The 22710-nt window shown below is 36.3% G+C and overlaps 1 protein-coding gene across 6 annotated transcripts in view; it reads left to right on the top strand.

Moving 5' to 3' along the window:
- The window catches only part of Lrif1 (ligand dependent nuclear receptor interacting factor 1), a 71456-nt gene extending 49325 nt beyond the window's left edge, over positions 1 to 22131 (top strand). Inside the window, exons 1-5 of one of the 6 annotated variants that reach the window (XM_048443425.3) lie at positions 9825 to 9964; positions 15857 to 15990; positions 17172 to 18699; positions 19931 to 20203; positions 20986 to 22131. In XM_048443425.3, coding sequence (XP_048299382.3) covers positions 17185 to 18699; positions 19931 to 20203; positions 20986 to 21417 — 2220 coding nt within the window. In that variant the 5' untranslated portion in view covers positions 9825 to 9964; positions 15857 to 15990; positions 17172 to 17184 and the 3' untranslated portion in view covers positions 21418 to 22131. Of the gene's footprint in view, positions 1 to 9635; positions 9965 to 15856; positions 15991 to 17171; positions 18700 to 19930; positions 20204 to 20985 lie in introns of those variants that run through there. The other 5 variants (XM_048443422.3, XM_048443426.3, XM_048443423.3 and 2 more) reach the window with 5 other exon arrangements.
- Positions 22132 to 22710: the final 579 nt, after the last annotated feature.

Below are 22710 nucleotides of genomic sequence, written 5' to 3'. Positions count from 1 at the left end.
TTTATCCATTCTTTTGTTGATGGACATCTAAGTTGTTCCACTTTCTTGCTATTGCTCGTAAATCTCTATGAACATAGTTGAGCAAGTGTCCTAATGGTATGGTGGAACACCCTTTGGGTATATGCCCAGCAGTGGCATAGTTGGGTCTTGAGTTAGCTTGATTCCCAATTTTCTGGAAAAAGGAAAGAAAATACATTTATTGGGGCAGCCTACATTTTCATAGGTTTAATCCTGTATCATCATGGTGGGACATGGTGCCATGCAGGCAGGCATGGTGCTAGATATATCTTAATCTAAGTGCAACACAAAGTGAACTGTCTTACTGGGCAGGACATATAGGAGATCTCAAAGCCTGCCTCCTCAGTGACACACTTACTCCAACAAGACCACGCCTACTCCAGCAAGGCTGCCTTCCATTAGTGTAACGCCCTTTGGGGACCATTTTCTTTCAAACCACAACAACCAGAAGTGGAGGAATATTCCCCTTGCTCCACATCCTCATCAGTATGAGCTGTCACTTGTGTTTTTGATCTTATCCATTCTGACAGATGTAAGATGGAATCTCAGAGTCATTTTGATTTGCATTTTCCTGATGGTTAAGGATATAAACATTTCTTTAAGTGTTTCTCTTCCATTTAAGATTCCTCTATTGAGAATTCTTTGTTTAGATCTGTACCCCCATTTTTTAAAATTGGATTATCTGGTTTATTGATGTACTGTTTCTTGAGTTCTTTATATATTTTACGAATTAGCTCTCTGTCAGATTTGGAGTTGGTGAAGATGTTTTCCCGTTCTGTAGCCTTCTGTTTTGTCCTTTTGATGGTGTTCTTTTCCTTACAGAAGTTTTTTTGTTTCTTGAGGTCACATTTATAAATTGTTGATCTTGGTGCCTTAGCAATTCATGTTCTGTTCAGGAAATTGCCTTCTGTGCCAATGCAGTCAAGGCTATTCTCCACTTTCTCATCTGTCAGATTTAGTTTATCTTGTTTTATGTTGAGATCTTTGATCCATTTGGACTTGAGTTTTGTACACAGTAACAGATATAGACCTTTTTGCATTCTTCCACACACCAACCTCCATCCAGTTAGCTAGCACCATTTATTGAAGGTGCTTTCCCCTTTTTTCCAATGAATAATTTTGGCTTCTTTGTCAAAAATCAGGTGTCACTAAGTGTGTGGACTTACGTCTAGGTCCTATCTGATTCTGTTGATCCACCTGTCTGTTTTTGTACCTATACCTTAAGATTTTTCACCACTATAGCTCTGTAGTAGAACTTAAATCAGGGATAGTGGTACCTCCAGAAGTTCTTTTATTGTACAAGATTGTTTTACCTATCCTGGGTCATATGTTTTCCCATATTGTTGGGAGTCATGCAACCCCTAGTCTGGGCTCAGCATTTGACTACCTGTTCAGCAGGTTTCCTCAGGACAAAACACCTGTGAAAACAGACTCCCACTTGGCAAGGATCAATAGTCCGTGGGACTGTGTATGAATTTGCAAAATTCATGCAGCTTGCAGGCTCTTTTCTCTCTCATTATATTGGTGATTTCTTGGGCAGTTTTTAGTTTTATTTTGTCATTCACACATGCAACAGTTATAATTCTCCCTGAAAATTATTATTTCTCGGGTTTTTTTTTCTCTTAAGATTCAACAGGGGACTAATATTTCTTACATCTCTTTGTGTGTGTGTGTGTGTGTGTGTGTACATGCATGCATGTGTGTTGTTTTGTTTTTTTGACTTAATTATTTTCCTTGATCTTTGCTTATTTGCAAGTTGTTTTTTTAATTTATAAAAGTTTATTAATTTATAAAAGTTTCCATTTCCGCCCCTCCTCCCAACACCCTCCCACTCTCCTCCTCCCTCTCCATCCCTAAGAGCAGTCAGGGTTTCTTTCTTACATCTCTTATATGGAATTTCTAACTTCAACTTCTAATCCTGGGAACTTTTATAACTCAGTATAGATAGGTACATGTGAGAAAATAACATTTGGAACATTGACCATGTCTCACTTTTCTGGAAAGGAGAGTAAGGCATACATAAATAGAATAGGGGAAAGCCTCAAGGATACACATAGTACCAACTGCTGAGAGTAAGTTCCCTGGACACAAAGCATATAGAATCAATTATCTAGTATGATTCAATGGAAAATGCAATGTAAAATATGGGGTAGATAGATCTTATGTCATCTTGCAGCTATTTGTAGTTACAAAGTTAAATAGACTTGGATAAAATGATCTTGGGGTAACAATATTCAAACCCAAACAATTCTTTCATGTCTGCAAGATAGGCTTTTATACAGTTCCCTTTTCTACGAAAGGGTCTCATGTCTCAACCTCTCTATAAAAGACAGACTTTGATAAGGCACTCTTTTCTCATCTCACTATACCATACTTCTTCCACCAATATAAGCTCCTTTGTGTGGTAAAAATCACAAATGGGTACTGGGTTTTATCAAAGAATTTTTGTTTTTTCAACATCAAATGAGATTAACATGTGGTTGTTTTCTTTCAGTTTGTTTATGTGGTGGATTACATTAACAAATTTTCATATGTTGAACAATTCCTACATCTCTAGAATGACTCCTACTTGCTCATGGTGGATGATCTTTTTGATGTTTTCTTGCATTTGGTTTGCTAGTATTTTTATTGAATTTTTTTGCATCAATGTTCATGAGGGAAATTATTCTGTAATTCTCTTTCATTGTTGTGTGGTTTAGGTTAACTGTGTCCTCATAAAATAAATTTGGCAATGTTCTTTCTGTTTCTTTTTTGTATAATCGTTTGAGGAACATTGTATTACCTCTTCTTTAAAAGTCTGGTAGAATTCTGCACTAAAACCATCTGGCCCAGGATTGTTTTATTTTATTTTGTTTTTCTTTATTTATTTGCTTATTTATTTTTGGTTGGAAGACTTTTAATGACTGCTTGTACTTCCTTGGGGCTCATAGGCCTATTTAAATTATTTATTTGATCTTGATTTAACTTTGGTACATGGTGTCTATCCAGGAAATTGTGAATTTTTTTTAAATTTCCAATTTTGTGGAGTACAGGTTTTTGAAGTATGGCCTAATGATTCATGAGATTTTCTCAATGTCTGTTGTTAGGTTCCTCGTTGTCGTTTTTGATTTTGTTAATTTGGATATCCTATTTGCCTTTTAGTTTGGATAAAGGTTTGTCTCTCGTGTTGATTTTCTCAAAGAACCAACTTCTTATTTCATTGATTCTTTATATTGTTTTTTTCTATTTTTTTTTATTTCAGGCCTGAGTTTGATTATTTCCTGCCACCTACACCTCTTGGGTGTTTCCTTCTCTTCTGTTCTACAGCTATCGCGTGTACCGTTAGATCGCTAGTATGAGATCACTTCATATTCCATGAAAATACTAGTGCTATGGCCTTTCTTATTGTCACTGTTTTCATTGTGTCCCATAACTTTGGGCACGTTCTACATTTGTTTTCACTGAATTCTAGGAAGTCTTTAATTTCTTTCTTTATTACTTGACTCAGGAAAATTCAGTAGAGAGTTGTTCATTTTGTGAGTTGTAAGCTTCTTGTTGTTTCTGTTGTTGTTGAAATCCAACTTTAAACCCTGGTGGTCTGATAGGACACAAGAGGTTGTTTTAGTTTTCTTGTGTCTGCTGAAAGTTTCTTTCTAACAAAGTATATGGTCAGTTTTGGAGATGTTCCTTGAGGTCCCAAGAAGAAAGTATATTCTTTTGTTTGTTTGTTTGTTTGGGTGAAATGTTCTATAGAAATCTATTATGCCCATCAAAGTCATGTTTCTTAGTTCCATTATTTCCTTTACTAAGCAGACAACTTGCCATTGCTGAGAGTGGGTTTTGAAGTGTACCACTATTAATGTGTGAGGTTCAATGTGTGGTAATCTTTATTAATGTTTCTTTTACAGGTGTGGGTACATTTGGGGCATAGATGTTCAGAATTGAAATTTCATCCTAGTGGAGTTTTCCTTTAATGAGTATGAAATGTTTTTCTTATCACTTTTGATTAATTTTGCATGGAAATCTATTCTGTTGCATTTTAGGATACCTATTCCAGCTTCCTTGTTAGATCCATTTGATTGGAATATCTTTTCCCAGCTCTTTACTCTGATGTAATGTTTGTCTTTGACGTTGAGGTGTTTTTTGTATTTGGCAGAAGGATGGATCCTGTTTTTATATGCATTCTGTTAGTCTCTGTTTTTTTAATGCTGAATTGAGTCCATTGATACTGATAAATAATAATGACTGGTGATTGTTAATTTCCATCATTTTTTGACGATGGTGATTGTGTGTGTGTGTGTGTGTGTGTGTGTGTGTGTGTGTGTGTGTGTGTGTGTATTTCCTTGTTTGGGTTTTGCTGGTGTGAGATTATCTATTGCTTGTTGTTTTATGGGTGTAGCTTACTTCCTCAGGTTGGAGTTTTCCTTCTGGTACCTTCTGTAGAGCTGGATTTGTGGATATATATTGTTTAAATTTGACTTTGTCATGAACTATCTTGTTTTCTTCCTCTATGATTATTGATAATTTTGGTGGGTATAGTAGTCTGGGTTGGCATCTCTGCCCTCTTGAAGACAGCAAGACATCTGTCCAAGCTCTTCTGACTTTTAGAATCTCCATGGTGAAATTGAGTTTAATTCTGATAGGTCTGCCTATTAGAACTGGCAGCTTTTAATATTCTTTGTTCTGTATGTTTAGTATTTTGATTATTATCTGACTCAGGAAATTTCTTTTCTTATCCAATCTATTTGGTGTTCTCTAAGCTTCCTGTACTTTTATGGAGATGTCCTTCTGTAGGTTAGGGAAATTTCCTTCTATGATTTTGTTCAATATATTTTCTAGTTTTTGAGCTGGGATTTCTCTCCTTCTTTTATTCCTATTGTTATTGTTCTTAGGTTTGGTCTTTTTGTGGTGTTCTGGTTTTACTGGATGTTTCGTGTTAGGAGTCTTTTAGATTTAACATTTTCTTTGACCAATTAATCTATTCCTTCTATGAATCTATTTCGTCAATCATATCATATCTTCAATGCTTAAGATTCTCTCTTCCATTTTTTGTATTCTGTTGGTGATGCTTGTATCTGTAGTTTTTGTCCACTTACCCAGATTTGCCCAGATTTTCCATTTCCTGAATTCCCTCAGTTTGTATTTTATTTATTCTATTTTTATTTTCAGGTCTTGAACCAATTCCTTTGCTTGTTTTTTCCCCTCTCTTAGCTTTCTTGGTATTCTTTAAGGGGTTTATTGATTTTCTCCTAGTTTTTGGTTGTCTTTTCCTTGATTTCTTTAAGGGAGTGTTTCAGTTCTTCTTTAAGGACCTCATTCATCTTCATAAAGTTGATTTTAATGTCATTTCCTGTGCTTCAGCTATGTTGGAATATTCAGGTCTCACTGTCATAGGATAACTGAGCTCTGGTGGTGCCATATTGCCTTGTCTCTTGTTGATTGCATCCCTGTACTGAAATTTAAGGATCTGGGTTTGCGATGTTTAGCTCTAATTCCTCATTTCAAATTTGTCTTTGCTGAATGGGTGTTTTGTTCCTTGGTTTCTGTTTACTCTTTGGTTTTCTAGTCTTTGTGGCCTGGGTTTCTGGCAGCTGGTATGATCTCTGATCTAGTAGGGAGTCTTTGTCCAAGTTGGGAGCTGGCCATCTGGCAGTTAGCTTGGCATTTGGTGCAGCAAGGGCTCTCTGTTGTTCTGATTGGTGTGACCTGCATCAGTTCTTTTGATTGATGTGTTCTGCACCTGAGCAACTGAAGTTTGCAGGAGTTGGGATGAAGGGATGTTCTTCTGCCGGCACCTGTTCTTGTGAGTGGAAGCCGCTAGGGTTGGGGGCAGAACCCAGCAACAGATCAGGTGATGAGCTGGAAAGGCACAGCTGGAGGAACAGAATCTCGGGAGTGGGGCAGTTCTGCTGCAGGTAAGTCACTCACCTGTTCTTCTGACTGATGTGGCCTGAACCTGATCAGCACAAGTCTGTTGGGGTTCCTTGTTTTTAATGCAGTGATTAATTTTTCTGTTTTCATGAGTTTATAAGCTTTCTGTTTTTTTCTTGTTGTTAATATCCAGCATTAATTTGTTGCAATCAGATAGTATGCAAGTTGTTATTTTAAATTTCTATTTCTATTGAGGATTGTATTGCATACAGGTATGTGGTTCAGCATTGTAGAAAGTTACGTGAGCTGCTGAGGTGTGATCTTTTATGTTTATGTGAAATATTCTGTAAATATCTGTTAGGTCCATCTGATTAATTATGTAATTTAGCTTCAATGTTTCTTTGTTTAGCTTTTGTTTGGATAACCTTTCTATTGCTGAGTGGGGTATTTAAGTCACACACTATCACTGTATGAGGAAAAATATATGATTTTAGCTACAGTGGTATTTATGGGATGAACTTGCGTGCCCTTGTGTTTGCTGCATAAGTGTTTACAATTGCAATATTATCTTGGTGGATTCTTCCTTGGATAACTATGTAGCATCTTTCCCCATCTCTTCTAGTTAGCTTTGGTATAAAGTCTATTTTGTCAGGTATTAAAATGGCTACACCATTTCTTTTTGTGTCAATTTCCTTGGGATCTCTTTTCCCATCTTTTTTACCTTGAGATGATGTCTATCTTTGCTGTTAAGGTGTATTTCTTGGAGGTGTGTTTCTTGAAGGATGTGTCCTATTTTAGAATATGATCTATTATTCTGTTTGATTTCACTGTCTTTCAATGACTTCTGCTATTTTATAAAACTAAAATAAAAAATGTAGTAAAAATGTTTGATTTTGAACATATTTAAGGTGATGTTATAACACTTAATAGCTCTCAACAATGCTTATGAAAATACAGGTATACACAAATCTTTTGAGAATTAAAAACTGAAGATAGAGATACTGGTGAGTTAGGAGCAAGAAACATAGAATCTTCTGGCAAGCAACTGAATTTAGAACTTAGCCCCACTAATCATCAGCTTTGTTGCTTCCAGAGAGTTATTTGCCTGCTCTATGGTTAGTTTCTCCATTTCTGTATAATATTTTTACTAGCTTTTAGAAGAAAATGAGTGTTTATTTATAAAGCACTTAACAATGTCTGGAACATGTTATTATGTACACATTTTGTAGTGTAATAATAGGTTAGAGTTAGTAATTAAAATGATGGGCAGGAATATAATCAGCTGTAGAGAAACAGTTTGAGAAAATAAGAGGAAGAGTGAATGAGAATTCACTTATTTAATAAATGCAGGAATGGACATTCATAGCACACTGAGGAGATCAAAAGGTAGGAAAAAACACATTCAAGTACATTGCCAAGGTGTAGAGTGAAAGAATAATTAATAGTGTTGCTGACTAAAGATATTAAGTGTGAAATATACAGCATTAATTGCAATAAACAGTTGCATGAGTTGTTTAATGAGCATGGGATGCTGTGATCCAGCTCCCAGAATTTTCCTCAGATGTGATCGTGGTCTTTTTTATTCCAGCTGCTTGTACTGTCGCCAGTAGACATGCCTCAGCAATAAGCCCCTTGCCTAAAGAATTCCTTCTTGCACATAGGGATGAAACCCCATTTTTCTTTTGGTCACAATTCAGGTGCAGTAACTGATTATCATGGGGAATAAAGCCTCATGCCTACTTTCTCCATGGAAAAAACTTTCAAGACTTTTTCAGATAGTCTGAGATAAGACCTTATTTTCCCTACTAATCTAATCTATAGGGATCTACTATGGATAGTGGAAGCTTGTGTGTCGTTCTGCAGGCCAGCAGAGGGCGATGACAGACGGTACTGAACTACTTGCGGTGGCCGGGAATTGGACTAGGGACCTCTGGAAGAGCAGGCACTGTGCTCTTAACCTCTGAGCCATCTCTCAGGCTGTTAAGACCTTTTTTTTTTTTGGCATTTTTTGGTAGCCCTCACTCCCTCCTTTTCTCCCTCTCTCTCTGACAAATTTCTCCCTTTCCTTTCACAGAAATTTCCTCCTTCCGAAGTCCGGATAGCCCAACCTATGACAATTAGTCTTGTAGGTGTAGTAGTGATGACTATGAAAAGCCAGACTAGAGAATATAATCAATGAATGGCAGTTGGTAAGATAGCAAGCAAACAAGCAAACACAACTCCCCACCCCCTTAAAAAAAATAATAGGGTCTCACTGTGTAGACCTGGCTAATCTGGAACTCATTATGGAGACCATGCTGACCTCAGATTCAGAGACCTACCTGCCTTTTCTCTGAGTGCTGGGAAAAAAAAAAAAAGCATGTGCCACAATGCCTGGAGAAGGACAAGTTTTTCAAAGTTTGATTTTATAAATAAAAGATGGTCAAAAGCAAAAGAACATTAAGGACTGCCCACCTTCCCTTTAGTCTTTAGTATTGGAGGTATTTGATTGAAAAATAAATGTGTTATTCAGAAGTCAGAAAATATCACTTTCTGTTAACATATCAAGGCATGAAGTTCTTAAATATCTACTACATTTAGCAATTAGGGAAATGAGTAAACCCGCTCTCCTTCCTTCCTCCCCCCTCCTCCCCTTCCCCTTTCCTCCCTCCCTCCCTCCCTTCTTCCTTCCTTTCTTTCTTTCTCTCTCCCTCCCTCCTTCCTTCCCTCCCTCCCTCTTTCTTTCTTTCCTTCTTTCCTTCCTTCCTTCCTTTCTTTCTTTCTTTGTGAGACATGTTTTCTTGTAGTACATCCTGGCCTTCTACTTGCTGGGTAGCCAAGGGTGACCTTAAACTCCACATTCTCTTGTGTCACTAAGCTTGGGAAGTAATTCCATTTTAAAATAACCATGTGAACCTTGAAGTTGTCTACCTTGTCAACATCCTCGGTTTGAACAGTTGAGCGTACAAGATTGTGTATACCAAATAAAACTGTATCTTCGAAACCACTTTTACCACATTCCACACCTAATTGAACAAGAATTTCTTCTGCCCATTAATGAGTGTAATCCCAAGTAATTGCACAATAGTCGCTAAACTGTATGATTCTAAAGATGTCTGAGAACTGTTCTCTGTAAATTTAAACAAGCTGTTCAAAGTGTATCGCCGGGAATTAAACATACAGAGACTTGAAGAATCTATGACAATAAGGTACAGCTTTAAATGAGGCATGAGTGTGGGCCTGGAGGAAATGGCTAATCGATTAATTTAGAGGCAAAACTTCAAGAAACAGAAAGAAAAACAAAAGAAACTAAAAAAAAAAAGAATAAATTCTAGCCACAGGAATACAAAGGTTCTCAACAATTTGTGGTAACTACCAAAGGCCCGCCCACGTCTACTGAAGCAAGCAGCCAAGACAACCTGACGCCTCTGGCATGCAAAGGCTCACGCACAAGCGCATGCAGTTTACGACTGACCCCGGAAACGTTTTATTTCGCGTAGGCGGCGAGGGAACTTTCTCTTTTGATTCCTCATTTGATCCGGAAGAAGAGACATCAACCTTTGCTGACGATTGGATCACGTCACAGGGGCGGGGCCACCGCGATCCATTCGCCTTGGCAACCGTCTGTGACGTCGCAGTCCGCCGGGGCCAAGAGAGTTGCTCGTCGTGGCCAGTGGCAGTGGTGGGCGTGGTCCCTGCGCCCGGCCTCGGCTGTCTACCCGGCTCCGGCAGGACTGGGGGCGGTGCCAGTGATGTCACGCCCCCCCGCGTCCTCCGCGACTGGCCGGGGCTCGTCACGTGGCTCCGAGACTCGCCTGAACCTGCCTGAATCTGGGAGGGTGCGGTCGCGTCTTCCGGCTTCCACAGCCACTTCCCTCGGGAGCCAGGGAAGCTCCCTCTCGGGCGCCGCCGTCACACATACCTTTCCGCCAGCGGCACACCCCTCAGTGGCTGCGGCTTCCCCACGCTCCCTCTGGCTCGCGCCTGGTTGGGGACCGCGTCCCCCACACTGCTCACTGCCCCATCCCCTCCCACTCGTCCCGTCTAAAATGTCTAATATTCTCCAGAGCGCCTTTCTGAAAGTCGCCGAGGAAAATTCAGGCTCGAGTTCGCATTGGTAAGTACCAGTTCCCAGCTCTTCCCGCTGCCCCGAGTATCTTAAGCGGCCGCGTGGGCCGATGCTCTGCCAGGCAGCGTGGGTAGCTGCGGGGCCTGCCGTCCGAGCGGACCAGCGAGCGAGCGAGCGCACTGCCCTCACCCTGGCGCTCGAGAGCCCCGGGCGCACAGTGCTCTCGCGGAAACGTAAAACGCCCGCCGATCGTGACGCATTTAGCCTCCCGCGGACACAGGCGCGCAGGACGCAGCGGCTTGAATTTCATAGGCGGACGGAGTAGATGCCCACGGAAGAAAAGCAACATGGCGTCGCTCCAGGTTTTCAGAACGCTTCTGCAAGAATCTCAAGCCTAGGCAACGAAACGCTTATCGGGGATTAGCAAGTGCAGTCCCGGGGCGCTGGACCTTAAGAGTGAAATAGTCACATTGCTAATGTATTTAGGGGGGAAAAATGTGTTCAGGAAGAAGGGACTATAGTGTTTGAAATGTTCAACTAAGACGGAGAAAAGTGAAAACTTTAAACGTTAAGTCAGCTTTTCCAGGCAGCGCGCTGGAAACGGGTGTAAAGGGAGGGAGAACATCTCATTGGTTGTCTCCACTAGGGACAGTTGGCTGATTACACTATCAGTGTGGCTCAGGCTAGGTAGAGACTATGTAACGGAGGCTGTCCTCAGTCCAGCCTGGGCTTCCTTAGTGTTAGGATTACGGGCTGCCACAGTCTTCTTGGTTAAAAAGCAGATCCATCAGTAACTTTTAAGTTTGTGTTAATCCAGGTGAAATAATTGCAAGAACAAACAACTGTTCATTTAGTTTAGGGAAAATGTTTTAATTTATGAATTCCGTGGTTAATGGGAAGCACGGTCTGTAGAAGGTAAATGAACAGCGTGAAATTTAAGAGCAAAACTCATGAAAGGAGACTTGCGACTGAAGAAAAACAGATTGTCCTGCGTTCCTTGCAGCTTGTTTGTTAGTAGTTATAAAACTGATGCGCCACTTTCTGATCAAAATAATAGCACCTAAGAATATTTTAGTAAAGGAAGAAACAAGAATTAGTGTAAGAAAGATATAAAGGATTATCTTAATATTTGCTACTATGATTAGAATATAACTTTTGTGTCCCGTTTTCAGCCCAAGGTAGGTTTCTTTTAGTTACAAGTAGATTCAAACCCTAATCGCGATGAAAAGTGGTGACTTTTTAAAAACTGGATTTCTAAACCGCTGAGTTGAAAAAACAAGAGATCATCTTGCCTCCACCTTCCCAGTAGCTGAATCTGTATGAAGTTGCTGTTGGGCTGGTACAAAAACAGAAGTCTTTAATAGTAAATAGTGAGCTGTTGTTATAAGAACCCTTATATCGCGGATCACTAGAGATAGCACTTTGGTACAAAGGACGTTTGTGTTTTGCGGAAATTTGGAAACAGATTGTATCTGAAACACGCAAAGGTAGAACTACTTTTTAATAACTAATTTTTCCTATAGTTTTGTTCCAGCATATTTATATCTGCTGTACCATAGTACGTAGAGCAGGTGTTTTACGGTTGCATTCGTTTTCAGTTCCAGAAGTAAGATTAAGTGAATCGTAAGTTTTTTATTGTGCACTGGGGTTCCCTTTTAAACAATTTCTAATAATAATAATAATGATAACAATAATAAATCTTGGCAAATTTTGAACTTGAAAAATATGTTAAACTCAATTGTGATTTGATTATTTTCATAAGTCATTTCGCATTTATTAATTCATTGGTTTATGTGTTGGTGCTTTGTGATACTTACATGCTTTTATTTCTTTAAATTGTCTGATACTATCATAACATATTAGGGACCTTTACCACCAGATGATTTCCTGAGGTGTATGACACTTTCCTTACTAGTTACATATTTGGTTATACTTCGTTTTTGTAACAACATGCCTGATGTTGAAATGTAATTATGTAAATAATTTGATTAATGTCACTTCCTTTGTGCTATTGGAAGACATACATAATTAGAGGGGGGGCACTGTTCTGTTCTTTGTAAAATCGTTAGGATTTTCTCTTCTATAGATGAACTTTCCTTGAGTTACTATTCTTTTAATGAAAATTCAGTATTGTCATAAAGGATGTTTATTTAATTTATCTGATGTAGTCAGTCATAAAAATAGGAAATTCAGTCTTACAAGTACAGAGCAAAGTCTGGGTATTTGTGGAATAGTATCCATTTAATTTATTCAGGCTTGCACTGAGACCATAATTACTCACTGTATAACAGATGTGGGATAATAGCTCCTAAGGGTTGTTTCAGTCTGGTAATGACTTCATCTTTTAGACATTGATTGGTCAGAAAATTTTAAGACTAGGATTGATGCAGTGAGGTGTGTAGTTTGGCTAACTAATGACAGTACTGGTTTGGAGTAAGGGTTATATTTCAGGTAGCTTTTGAGAAATAGTGAGGGCCTGGATTAGGTGGTAGAGAAAATGGATTAGATCTTTAAAAAGTGGGACGGAAAATCGACAGACCTGATCAGTAGATTGCTGTTTTTTGCAAGATACTCTGCCATTTTTCTAATATTTGGAATTAGATAAGACAAACATACACATACCCTGTTAAAGTTACTTCTCTCGGAATGTGGTTTGATACTCCTGGAAAGAAAATGCTGGTTGAGGTCTTTTGTTGTGAAGGTTTATCTTTACAACTTTTGAATAGACCGCGAAGAGAAATAAACACCATGTAAGCTAACTGCACTCTGTCACAGATCTACTTGGTAAGCAATTGAATTGTTGCATGATGAGATTTTTTTATTACTCTCAAATCATACAAAATATGAATGAGACTGCTTACAGAAAACATGTAATTAATTCTGTATGAGATATTAAAAATATTTTAAGCACTTGTATTTTTTAGCTATAAAATGTTAATGACAATATATGTTTATCTTCCTTGACTTTTAAGGTTAGAGTTATGACCATATTATTACATAAATATTGCATAGTATTTATTATTATATGGTAGTATTATGTTCTTATATAGTTTTACAAATAAATAAGAAGGAAAATGATCTGACAGCTGAAAAATCATTATTTTCAAAACTATAAAATACTCATTAATCTCCATGGTATTCATCATTCCATTTCTAATACATGAATGATGAATATCCATATTAGAATAGTAAAACGAAACTGCGAAATTATATAATTTTGTTAGCACCTTTAGCAGGACTCTTAATTTTGAGATGGGCTATCACTGTATTGACCATCTTGAACACCAAGTCTCAATGTCATCTTCCCAGGCCTACTTCAGCGTTCTTAAGTTAGCTGGAACTACAGGTCTACAGATGTGTGCTACCGTAGTAAGTAGGTTTTCTAAAATCAGTTAGCCAGTAAGGGAAAGAGCCAGAATTAGAAGCCTATAACCTTTCTAATGTATTTCTCTTTTAAGTCTTAGAATTTTAGAATTTAGGTTTTGTTTTGTTTGTTTTGTTTTGTTGTTGTTTGTGTGTGTGTGTAGTTTCTCACCTCAAATACCAGGTGGTTTAATGTTAGCTTTTGTTCTAGTAATTCTAAGTGTTCAAACTAGAGCATGGGATGAAGAATCTTGATTCTAGTTTTAGTGATGTCATTAGGCCACAGAATGTGATCTCTAAGAAAATGGAATCTTTTTAAGAAGGTGGAGTCATAGTGTGATTTTGATTAAACTATTAATTGAAGATTCCTACTAAAGCTGAAAAATGTGTATATTTGTTAAGCGTGTGTATGAATTTCATTCTCACTTTTCTCTTTAGAAGTATGCATTTCAGTTTAGTTTTAAGAACTCATTTAATCTGTCATTTAGTCAAATCATTTTTAATAGCTTGTAGGTATCACTTTGGCTAACATGTTAATTTGATCTTTAGATACAGAGGAGCTAGAAGTAGAAAAAGCTATCCTTAAAGAATTTACAGTCTGTGGTAGATTATGTGATAGATGTAGATTTGGAAATAGCTGCATTTTTTTTCTCTGTCTTTTTGGCAGGGAAGTGGCAGTTGTAAATATAGATAGACAGATATATAAAGTTTGCTGTATAAAGTGTATTTCTTTGTAAATCAATAATAGGGAAACCTTTTAACCTGTGATATAATGTGAGGTATTAAAAGTCTAATTTACTCAGTTACATATCATTTTAAATATCCTTGCTCTTAATACAAATAATTGTAAAATATAGTTTATTTCTGTTAAAGCTTCTACTTTGTTAGGCAGATTTTTCTAATAGCTGAAATATATAAAATATATATATCAAAATAGCTGAAATATATCAAAGGGGGCTAGACAAAGTATTGGAATAGTTTTCTTGGATTGGCCATTGGGAAGAATTACATTGGAGTTTTTTTTGTGATATTTTTGAGGGTTCACGATTCCTGGTATTTGAAAAAATAATTGCAGAGTTATTGAGTTTCTCATCTTAAGGAACTTCAAGTTACTAAGAAAAACAATATTTGATTTTCTTTTAAAAAGTAGGTAGTAGTAAGGGCATTATACGCAATATTAACTGGAATAAAATCAATAATGCTTAATATTCTAAAGTTGACAAAAATGGAGTTGGTATGACTGTCAGATATTTTATGGAAGAGGTAGAGTGAAAACTTCATTTTAAGTTGTTGTTGATAGACCAAAGAATATTTAGTTCAATAATGCACTTGGCATAAGGGAGTTTCTCTGATAGGAGCAGAGATCTCATGTAAAGAAGTTCTGGTAACAATGGTATAGCTGTTGATTATAGTTTGTTTTTTTTTTGGCAAACTGGATTGACAATGGTAGGTATTCATTTAAAACTGATATGAAGCAACATTATGAGACCAGCATTAATCATAGATACTTGCTAGTCAGTAGCAGTTACAATCAGAAAAGCTAAACACCATTGCAAAATACAGGGATGAGATGAAGAATGCAATATACAAGGTGGTGGGAGCGAATTTAGATACTGGATGTTCCAGTGGTAAAGAAAACAAAATGGGAAAGACTTAATAGAAAAGTGAAAACTTTATATAGTTTGGATATGTCACTCACTTAGAATATATTTCTTTGCTGTTTTCCTTTTATAAGCATGTATTCATTGTGCTATGAGGATGATAGGTCAAAGCTAATGGGGTAATCAATCTATGTTAGCCAACAGTCAATGCTGTTACATGGTTGAAAAGTAGAATGTAGTACTAGTTTTCATAGAGATTAATTTTACCTTGTTGGATTTTAAGTGATTGTATTTCAATTAAAATGTTTGGTAAAAGACAATTATGAAGTGAAGATTAATAGTGCGAATAGGAGTAAAAAGATGTAACAATTGGTCATTATTGCTGCAAAGGAGGTAATTGAGGGAAGTTGTTAAAACCATGAAAATGAGTTCAATCTTTAAGGGGAAAATATCTTGAAGGAGAAAAATGGGATTAAAATGAGTTGGACAAGAACTATATTTGGGGGAATACTTGAGGATGAATACTAAAATAAAGGAAAGTTAGTAAGGAAGCATTAAGAAAGTCAAGAGAATACATTATACACAATAAAAGCCATAAAATGAGGAAGATATAGTAAGGGTGTCATTTGCACCAGGCAGTAAGTGGCACCACACCTTTAATGCCAGCACTCAGGAAACAAGAGTAGGTGGATCTCTGTGAGTTCCTGTGAGCTCAGGAAACAAGGGTAGGTGAATCTCTGTGAGTTCTGTGCTCTACAGAGTGAGGTTCAGGACTGCCAGGGCTACTCAGAGAAACCCTGTCTCGAAAACTAGTGGGGAAGGAAACTGTCATTTGCAACAGAGCATGTAGAGAATGAGGTGAAAAAAAGTCATACTTAAGTGTGAAGACGTACTTGATAATCTTGAGAATGATGTTTTAGTAGAAACAATCACAGAGACCTTCAAGACCTTCTAAAATATTGCTCCTTATTTGTAGTCTATTAGCACTACATACCATCTCCTGTCATTGGACTTGTATCCAGCTCATAATCTTTTTATGATCCTCTGTGACTTCAACCAAAGGAAGTTTTATTCTTTAAAATCACTATAGAAAAGCAAAGAAAGATCAAGGTACTGATTTAAATATTTTCTGCTTCATCTCACTTTTAGAAAAAAAGAAAAAGAAAAATCCCTTCTTGCTCACTTTCTCCTAGCTTGCTTCCCAGGATTTCCCTCTTCAAGAATTAAAGTTCTAAGGAGTTGTGTGTGTTTACGCTCCACACTTAACAATTTTTCTACCACTAAACTACTCTTATTAAATCTACTAATGACTCTTATGTCATTATTTCCAATATACATGTTTAGTCGTCCTCCAGCTTGACTCCCAGAAACTTTAGTATCAAGGTGTTCAAATCCTTTTGGCTTCCATTGCATCAGAAATAATAATAATGAACTCTCTCTTCCATATTTTTGAGATGCCATCTTAGAGTATGGAAGGGAAGACATTCTAGCCATTTGAATTTCAGGAGCCCACAAGATTCTGAGTAAAAGTCAAGGGAGAGTTTGAATATATATCTTGTATCCCAAAGAAGCTACAAAGTTTTTATTGATAATAATTCATTAGTACTTAGGAAAGTATGTGAAAAAGAGTACAGAGTAAAAAAGACTTCTGTTCTTTAGCTATGATGAGTTCTCAAAGATGGTTGAAAGTCTTGAAATGAGGATATTTTAAGAAAAGGTTCAGATGCAAGCATTTTTCTTAATCTCTTCAAATATATCACTTACCTTATTTCATGATGATTACCTGTCTGTGTTTATGTACTTATAGTGGGGGATTCAGCAAATACATTGCTTATGGGTTCTGATAGCAAATATTTAGACCTCATCACATGAGAGATCTCAGACAGGAGGAAAAAGTTGTCAAGGGAGAATTATAGACGTAGCACAATTAAGAGTTGGAGTAAAAGTCCTGCTCAGTAAAAGTAAAGGAAGACAGTAGGAAGAAATTAACGGAGAAGCAAATGATAGTGTGGAGAGTCTTTTCTAATAGCATTGTGTTTGAGTACAATTTTAGAAACCTTTTTGTTTTGGAATAAATGTTAATATTTTATAATCTACTTGTGAGATCTGAATTAAAGTTGATTATATCTTTATCTTCAAAATCTATTCCATGATCTTTTTACATTGCAAACTTAAAGTTACATACTGTTATTAAATTTTAGTATCTAAAGTCATTGCAAATACTTGTTTTTAAATAAAATGTATATAACTTGTAGTATGTTGTGTTTATTTACTCAAAATATTCTTTTAAGTGTTTCAGGCAGCATGTACCAAGTAGTTGAGACGATTGGCACAGATGGAAAAAATCTCCTGCAGTTACTTCCAGTTTCTAAATCTTCTGGAAATCTTACCCCGGTAGTTCAATCTCCAGTGGTATCTGATGCTTTGAAAGGGAATACAGGAAAACCAGTTCAAGTTACTTTTCAAAGTCAGATTTCCAGCTCCTCTACGAGTGCACCAGTTCAGTTACCCATTTTTCAGCAAGCCAATGCTACAAAGTATTTTCTTACAAGAGCAGTAGATACATCAGGTAGAGTTACTTCTGTGGGGACTGGAAGTCTTTCGCCACTTACGCCACCAGTTTCTAACGTTGAGAGTCATGGTGTGAAAATTGATGGACTCACCATGCAAACATTTGCTATTTCTCCCTCAACACAAAATTACTTATCTTACTATGTAGTCAATACCCCAAGTCTTCCAGTGAACACGAATTCTTCAATTTCGCCTTCTGGGCATGATTTACAGATTCCGGTGAATACGAATTCTTCGATTTCGCCTTCTGGGCATCATTTACAGATTCCAGCCTATGCTGAAGTGAAAACTATACCTGCAACAACCTTGTCTCCTTCAGTTCATCAAAAGACAGGTGGAACTACAACTACAAGTACCTCAGGAACAGTTGAGGCCTCTCAAAAACCAAGAGTTTTTTATGTATCTCCTGTAAATTCACTGCAAAATAGAGTTACCAAGAATTTGCAGAATATTTACCCCAATCAAGTACCATTAAATACCTCGAAAATTGCACTGAATGTTGCTACACAGACACAGTTAAAAGGTGGTCAGCACTCTCAAGCCACTCAAGTGGAATGGAATTTTCAAGAGAATCTACAGCCTGGTATTCAAACCCTTGTTCCTGTTAAGTCATCAAATAATAAGACATCAAAGATTTTAAAAACTTATATATATAGAAAAATAATGGGAGATAATATTAAAACTACACATCTGTTGACTACCATCCGTTCTCGAAGGACACGATTCATATGTATGCCTGTTAAAGATAATGCTTTGGTAATGCTTAATGGGAAAGTCTATCTGACGACTGAAAAGCATCTGCCATCACAAAATGACCAACAGAATTCTGTTTCTTCTGATATTCTACTAAGAAAAGATTGTTCACAGGTAGTAAGTTCAAGTCCAGGCACAGAAATACCCAAAGAGGTAAATAGTTCTTTGATTCACAGTGAATCTTTTCAATTGGAGACAGAATCACTTCCAAATTCGCAGCTTGCTTCCATGGCCAGTCTAAGAGCAGAGAAGAATGAAGAAGTGGAGAGACCATCATCTTCTATGACAGACTCACATACTATGAACCAATCCTGTAACTGCCTTAAACAGAGTCAAACTGTGTTTACAAACCCCGTTTTTCCAGATGGATTTAGGACAGGACAGAATTCCCCCAGAAAAGAAAATCTCATCCAGAGCGTAGAGAAAATATGTTCCTCTGTTGATGCAGCAACTGTTACTTCACAACAGTGTTTTTTCAGAGACCAAGAATCACAGGTAATTTTCCCATGTCAGGATGCTCTTTTTATATATCTCTGAGGAAAAAAATTTCTTAATTGTCAAATGTGTCTGGTACCTGTCTACTACACACATACCTTATCACACCTGCTTGCTTAAAGTGTTCATCTGAATAAATATTTGAGCAATACCATTGGTAGAGTCTAAACAGATCTTTCTCTTCCATTAGTTAGCTTGGTAAGTCTGTAAAATAAAGTGACAGAACAAAGTTCAAAAGAGCTAGAAAGTGAGTGATATGTCTTCAAAGATTAGTAAGGTTGTGTGAATGTGCATACATGTGTATAATGCATATCCACTGAATAGCATATGTTTAATATATGAAAAGATAAGCTTTATATAAGAGAGACGGGGTTTAAAGACTAGAAACTTTAGAGTGGGGCTTTAATTTTTTTGTTTTTTGCTTTGTTGTTGGTTATGGTTGTGGGAAGAAAAATCAATTTTTTTTAAGTACTAAGAAATTGCTGAAGTCATCAGAACCTTTCCTTCAAATATAATTTTTATGAATGTCTTTGAGTGTTTGGCCTTGAAACTTTTGGAGGGAGGGGTTTTGTTTGTTTGTTTTAAAATGTGTATTTCTTTGTAGACCTCTATGATTCCTCTAATTGCATATCTATCAACTACCATTCTTTTCTTAATACACTTTTTCCTTACTTGTTTTCCTAGTACCTTCTGTTTTCTGTCCCCTTCATTACAGAAATCACTGAATTTTAATTTAAATTTAATTTACAGGAATGTAAATTCTAATAAAAATGAGATTGCTTGATGACATTAAACTTACAGAAGACTTCATTCTTTACATACTGTTCTGTAAATCATTTTTTGTTTTGATTTACTTGTTTTTTTAGTGTCTCGATATGTAACTCAGGTTGGTCTTGAATTCACCATCGTCCTGCCTCTGCCTCCGCCTCCTGAGTTCTGGGATTACAGGGTACCTTACCCTACCTAGAGTATTTTAAAGTTATTTTCATATCTAGTCTCTCATTTACTTGAGAATAAACCCTTTGTTATTTTTCTGTATAATAAAATGAGTAATTGTGTAGATATTTTAAGTTTGTATTCATTTAAATTCAGTTTTTGAATGCATGGTAAATGTGAACTCTTTAAAGCATGAATTGTTCTTTTGTGAACAAGTAGATAATTGCTTAGTTGCTTGTCTGACAGAGTAACCTGAGCAATTAGCAATATTGGGTTTTTTTTCTCTTGATTCCAGACCCAATATGAGATGGCATCGATGTTAAAAAAGGATACTCAAGAAAGAAATAGCAAGAAATATTCCCAAGGAAGCAACACAGAAGCGTCATGTCTGAAGAGTGATGCTGAATTTATAAAGCTCTTTGGTCTTACTAAAGATTTGAGAGTTTGTCTTACTCGAATTCCTGACCATCTGGACTCTAGAAAAGGTTTTGATTCCTTTAATAATATGGTGAAGAATAATTCTTACAGAGATGCAGATATTGTGATGAAGGAAGAAGAAATAAAACAGGTAATAGTTTTTTTAAGTGTATGACATTTTTATAAGTATGACAAAGATGTGGTTATATTTATCTTTTATTTGGTTTTTAATGTGCATTAGATTGATGATTTTTACCAAATTTGCATATCTCTCTTATAGTACAATGACAAAAGAAATCTTAACACACAGATAAAAAATATATCCCTAGTTAATTTGAGTTCTGAGTATTTTTAGTTACCTTGCTTTTTCTTTTTGTAATTTAAAATAAAATTAGTCAAAAGCATTTCAACCAGTTTTCCTATGTTAAAGAATTACCTAAAGAAAATAAGTACAAAGAAAAATGTGAGCATGTTGATGTTCATTGAAGTATTAATATTTACTACATTTTGAGCAACATATGTAGTCAATAATGTACTCTAATTATGCTTACAAGCATTATAGTCTAGTATTCTGAACTCCAACCTTTTCAGATAAACCTTCTTAAGGAAATTTGTGTCTACTTTGCAAATGAAATGAAAATTTAAATCAATTGTTTATCTCAGGTACTTCTTAGGTACTGTTTCATTTCAGTGATAGGCCAGCATGGCTTCTAATACTCAATTTAAGCAAGAAAGTGTAAATAAACTAGCTTGTTTTCTAGATCAATGTGACTTTTCATTTTAGTATCACATAGTAGGATTCAGTTTTTACTAGAGTTATCCCCAGTAAAATTTGTCGAATCAAATTCAATTGCTGTTATTTGTGTGCTTAGATTTGAAAGCATGTGGCATAGCAATAACATTATTATTATTATTGTCTTATTAATATTGCAGCACAGCTTTCCTAAGAAAAGAAAAGCAAAAACCATTAAGAAGATGGATTACTCAAAAAGGAGAAAAATAAAGAGGGCTAGTGACATGGTCGTGAATGGAACTGATGAGGCCAGTTCTCAACTCCTTAGTACTTTTCCAACACCAGACATACCACAACATAACGTTGTCACAAGCACAGCCAGGGAAGACAAGAGAACTGAGGTAGAAAACTGCTCCTATGAGAAGCAAGAAAAAGGCACATTAAGTTCAAGTACATCTTTTGAACAAAGTAGTTATTTTAATAGAAGCTATACCGAAGATATTTTTCTAGTAACACCACCAGAATTAGAAGAAACCATTAGAGATGAAAAAATTAGAAGACTTAAGCAGAATCTGAGAGAGAAAGAAGCAGCTCTTGAAGAAATGCGTAAGAAGATGCACCAAAATCAGTAAACTGTCTAGGATTTAAAGACTCGTATTACTACAGTAATCCCCTCTTACCTGATGTGGATAGAGTCAAGACCCCCAGTGGATGCCTGGAAATGGAGATGATACCAAATTGTGCATACAGCTGCTATGGCATCATTACGTTTATTCTGATATGTTTATTTAAATGAATAATAAGCGAGTAGTATGTACAGTGTGGATACATTTAAGAGGATAATTGTCTTACATAGGAGAATGAAATTTTTTGCCGTACAATTTAGAATGGCATATAATTTGAAAATGATGAATTCCTTTCTGGAGTTTCTAAATTGATCTGGACAGTTTTTCATGAAAACAGAAAAGGCAACTGCAAGCTATAAGGGATTGCTGTCACTTATAAAAAGGCACTCATAAAGTGTCTTTATAGAAAACTTGAGGGGCACAGTAAAGGTTGGGTCATATGACCTGTCAATAATTTACATGAAGTATTTCGACTTACATGTTTTAGAAGAATGAATATTTTTGGTATTTTTCTGTGAAATGGCATTCCCCAGCTTTGAATATTTTGTACAAGTTTTCTGTTATATCTTTAACTAAATTCCTTAGGTCTTACTCTAACAATAAATATTGTATACTAAAATCTGCAATCCAAGATAGGAAGTCAGCTGTAAATTTAACTTTATCATTGAGTTTTTATGTATACTGTCTTGATCTTCTTACCTATAAAAATGATACAACCTATTCACCGCCTTTGATATTTTTATTCAATGAAGAGTTTGTTCAAATAGTCTTCAACATGAAGGGCATATTTTTTTTAACCTGTCTACAATATTATGTATTCCAAAGAAGTTTGAAATCTAGGCTATTTCATGATATATTTTATTTTTGGCTTGCAAATTATGTCAAATGAAGCTGGAGAGATGATTCAGCAGCTAAGAGCACTTGCTATTTTCCATGGGAACCAAATTCAGTTCCCAGCCACCATGTCATGTGGTTCAAAAACACCTGTAACTAGAACTCCAGTGTACCCAGTACTGCCATCTGACTGCCAGCACCTACATACATATGGCATAGACTCATGTAAATACATACACATAAAACTACTTTTAAACTGTATGTTACTCTAATAGCACCTTTTCTTTTATGTGTACATACATGTGTTGCATATATCTGAAAGGCAGATCTGAACCTTAGTCACATGTAAGATTCTCAAGCAACAATTTTTCTATAGAAACATCCTTTTTTTTCTGCTTAATCTTTGATTTGGGAAAGTTTGATAGTATAGTGAATGGATGGAGAATTTTAAAAAATTAGGTAGTT

The sequence above is a fragment of the Myodes glareolus genome, chromosome 17, assembly GCF_982192425.1.
Source record: "Myodes glareolus chromosome 17, mMyoGla1.1, whole genome shotgun sequence".
Lineage (NCBI taxonomy): Eukaryota > Metazoa > Chordata > Mammalia > Rodentia > Cricetidae > Myodes > Myodes glareolus.
The sequence above is the reverse complement of the archived record's forward strand: the minus strand, read 5'-3'. Positions and strand labels throughout refer to the sequence as shown.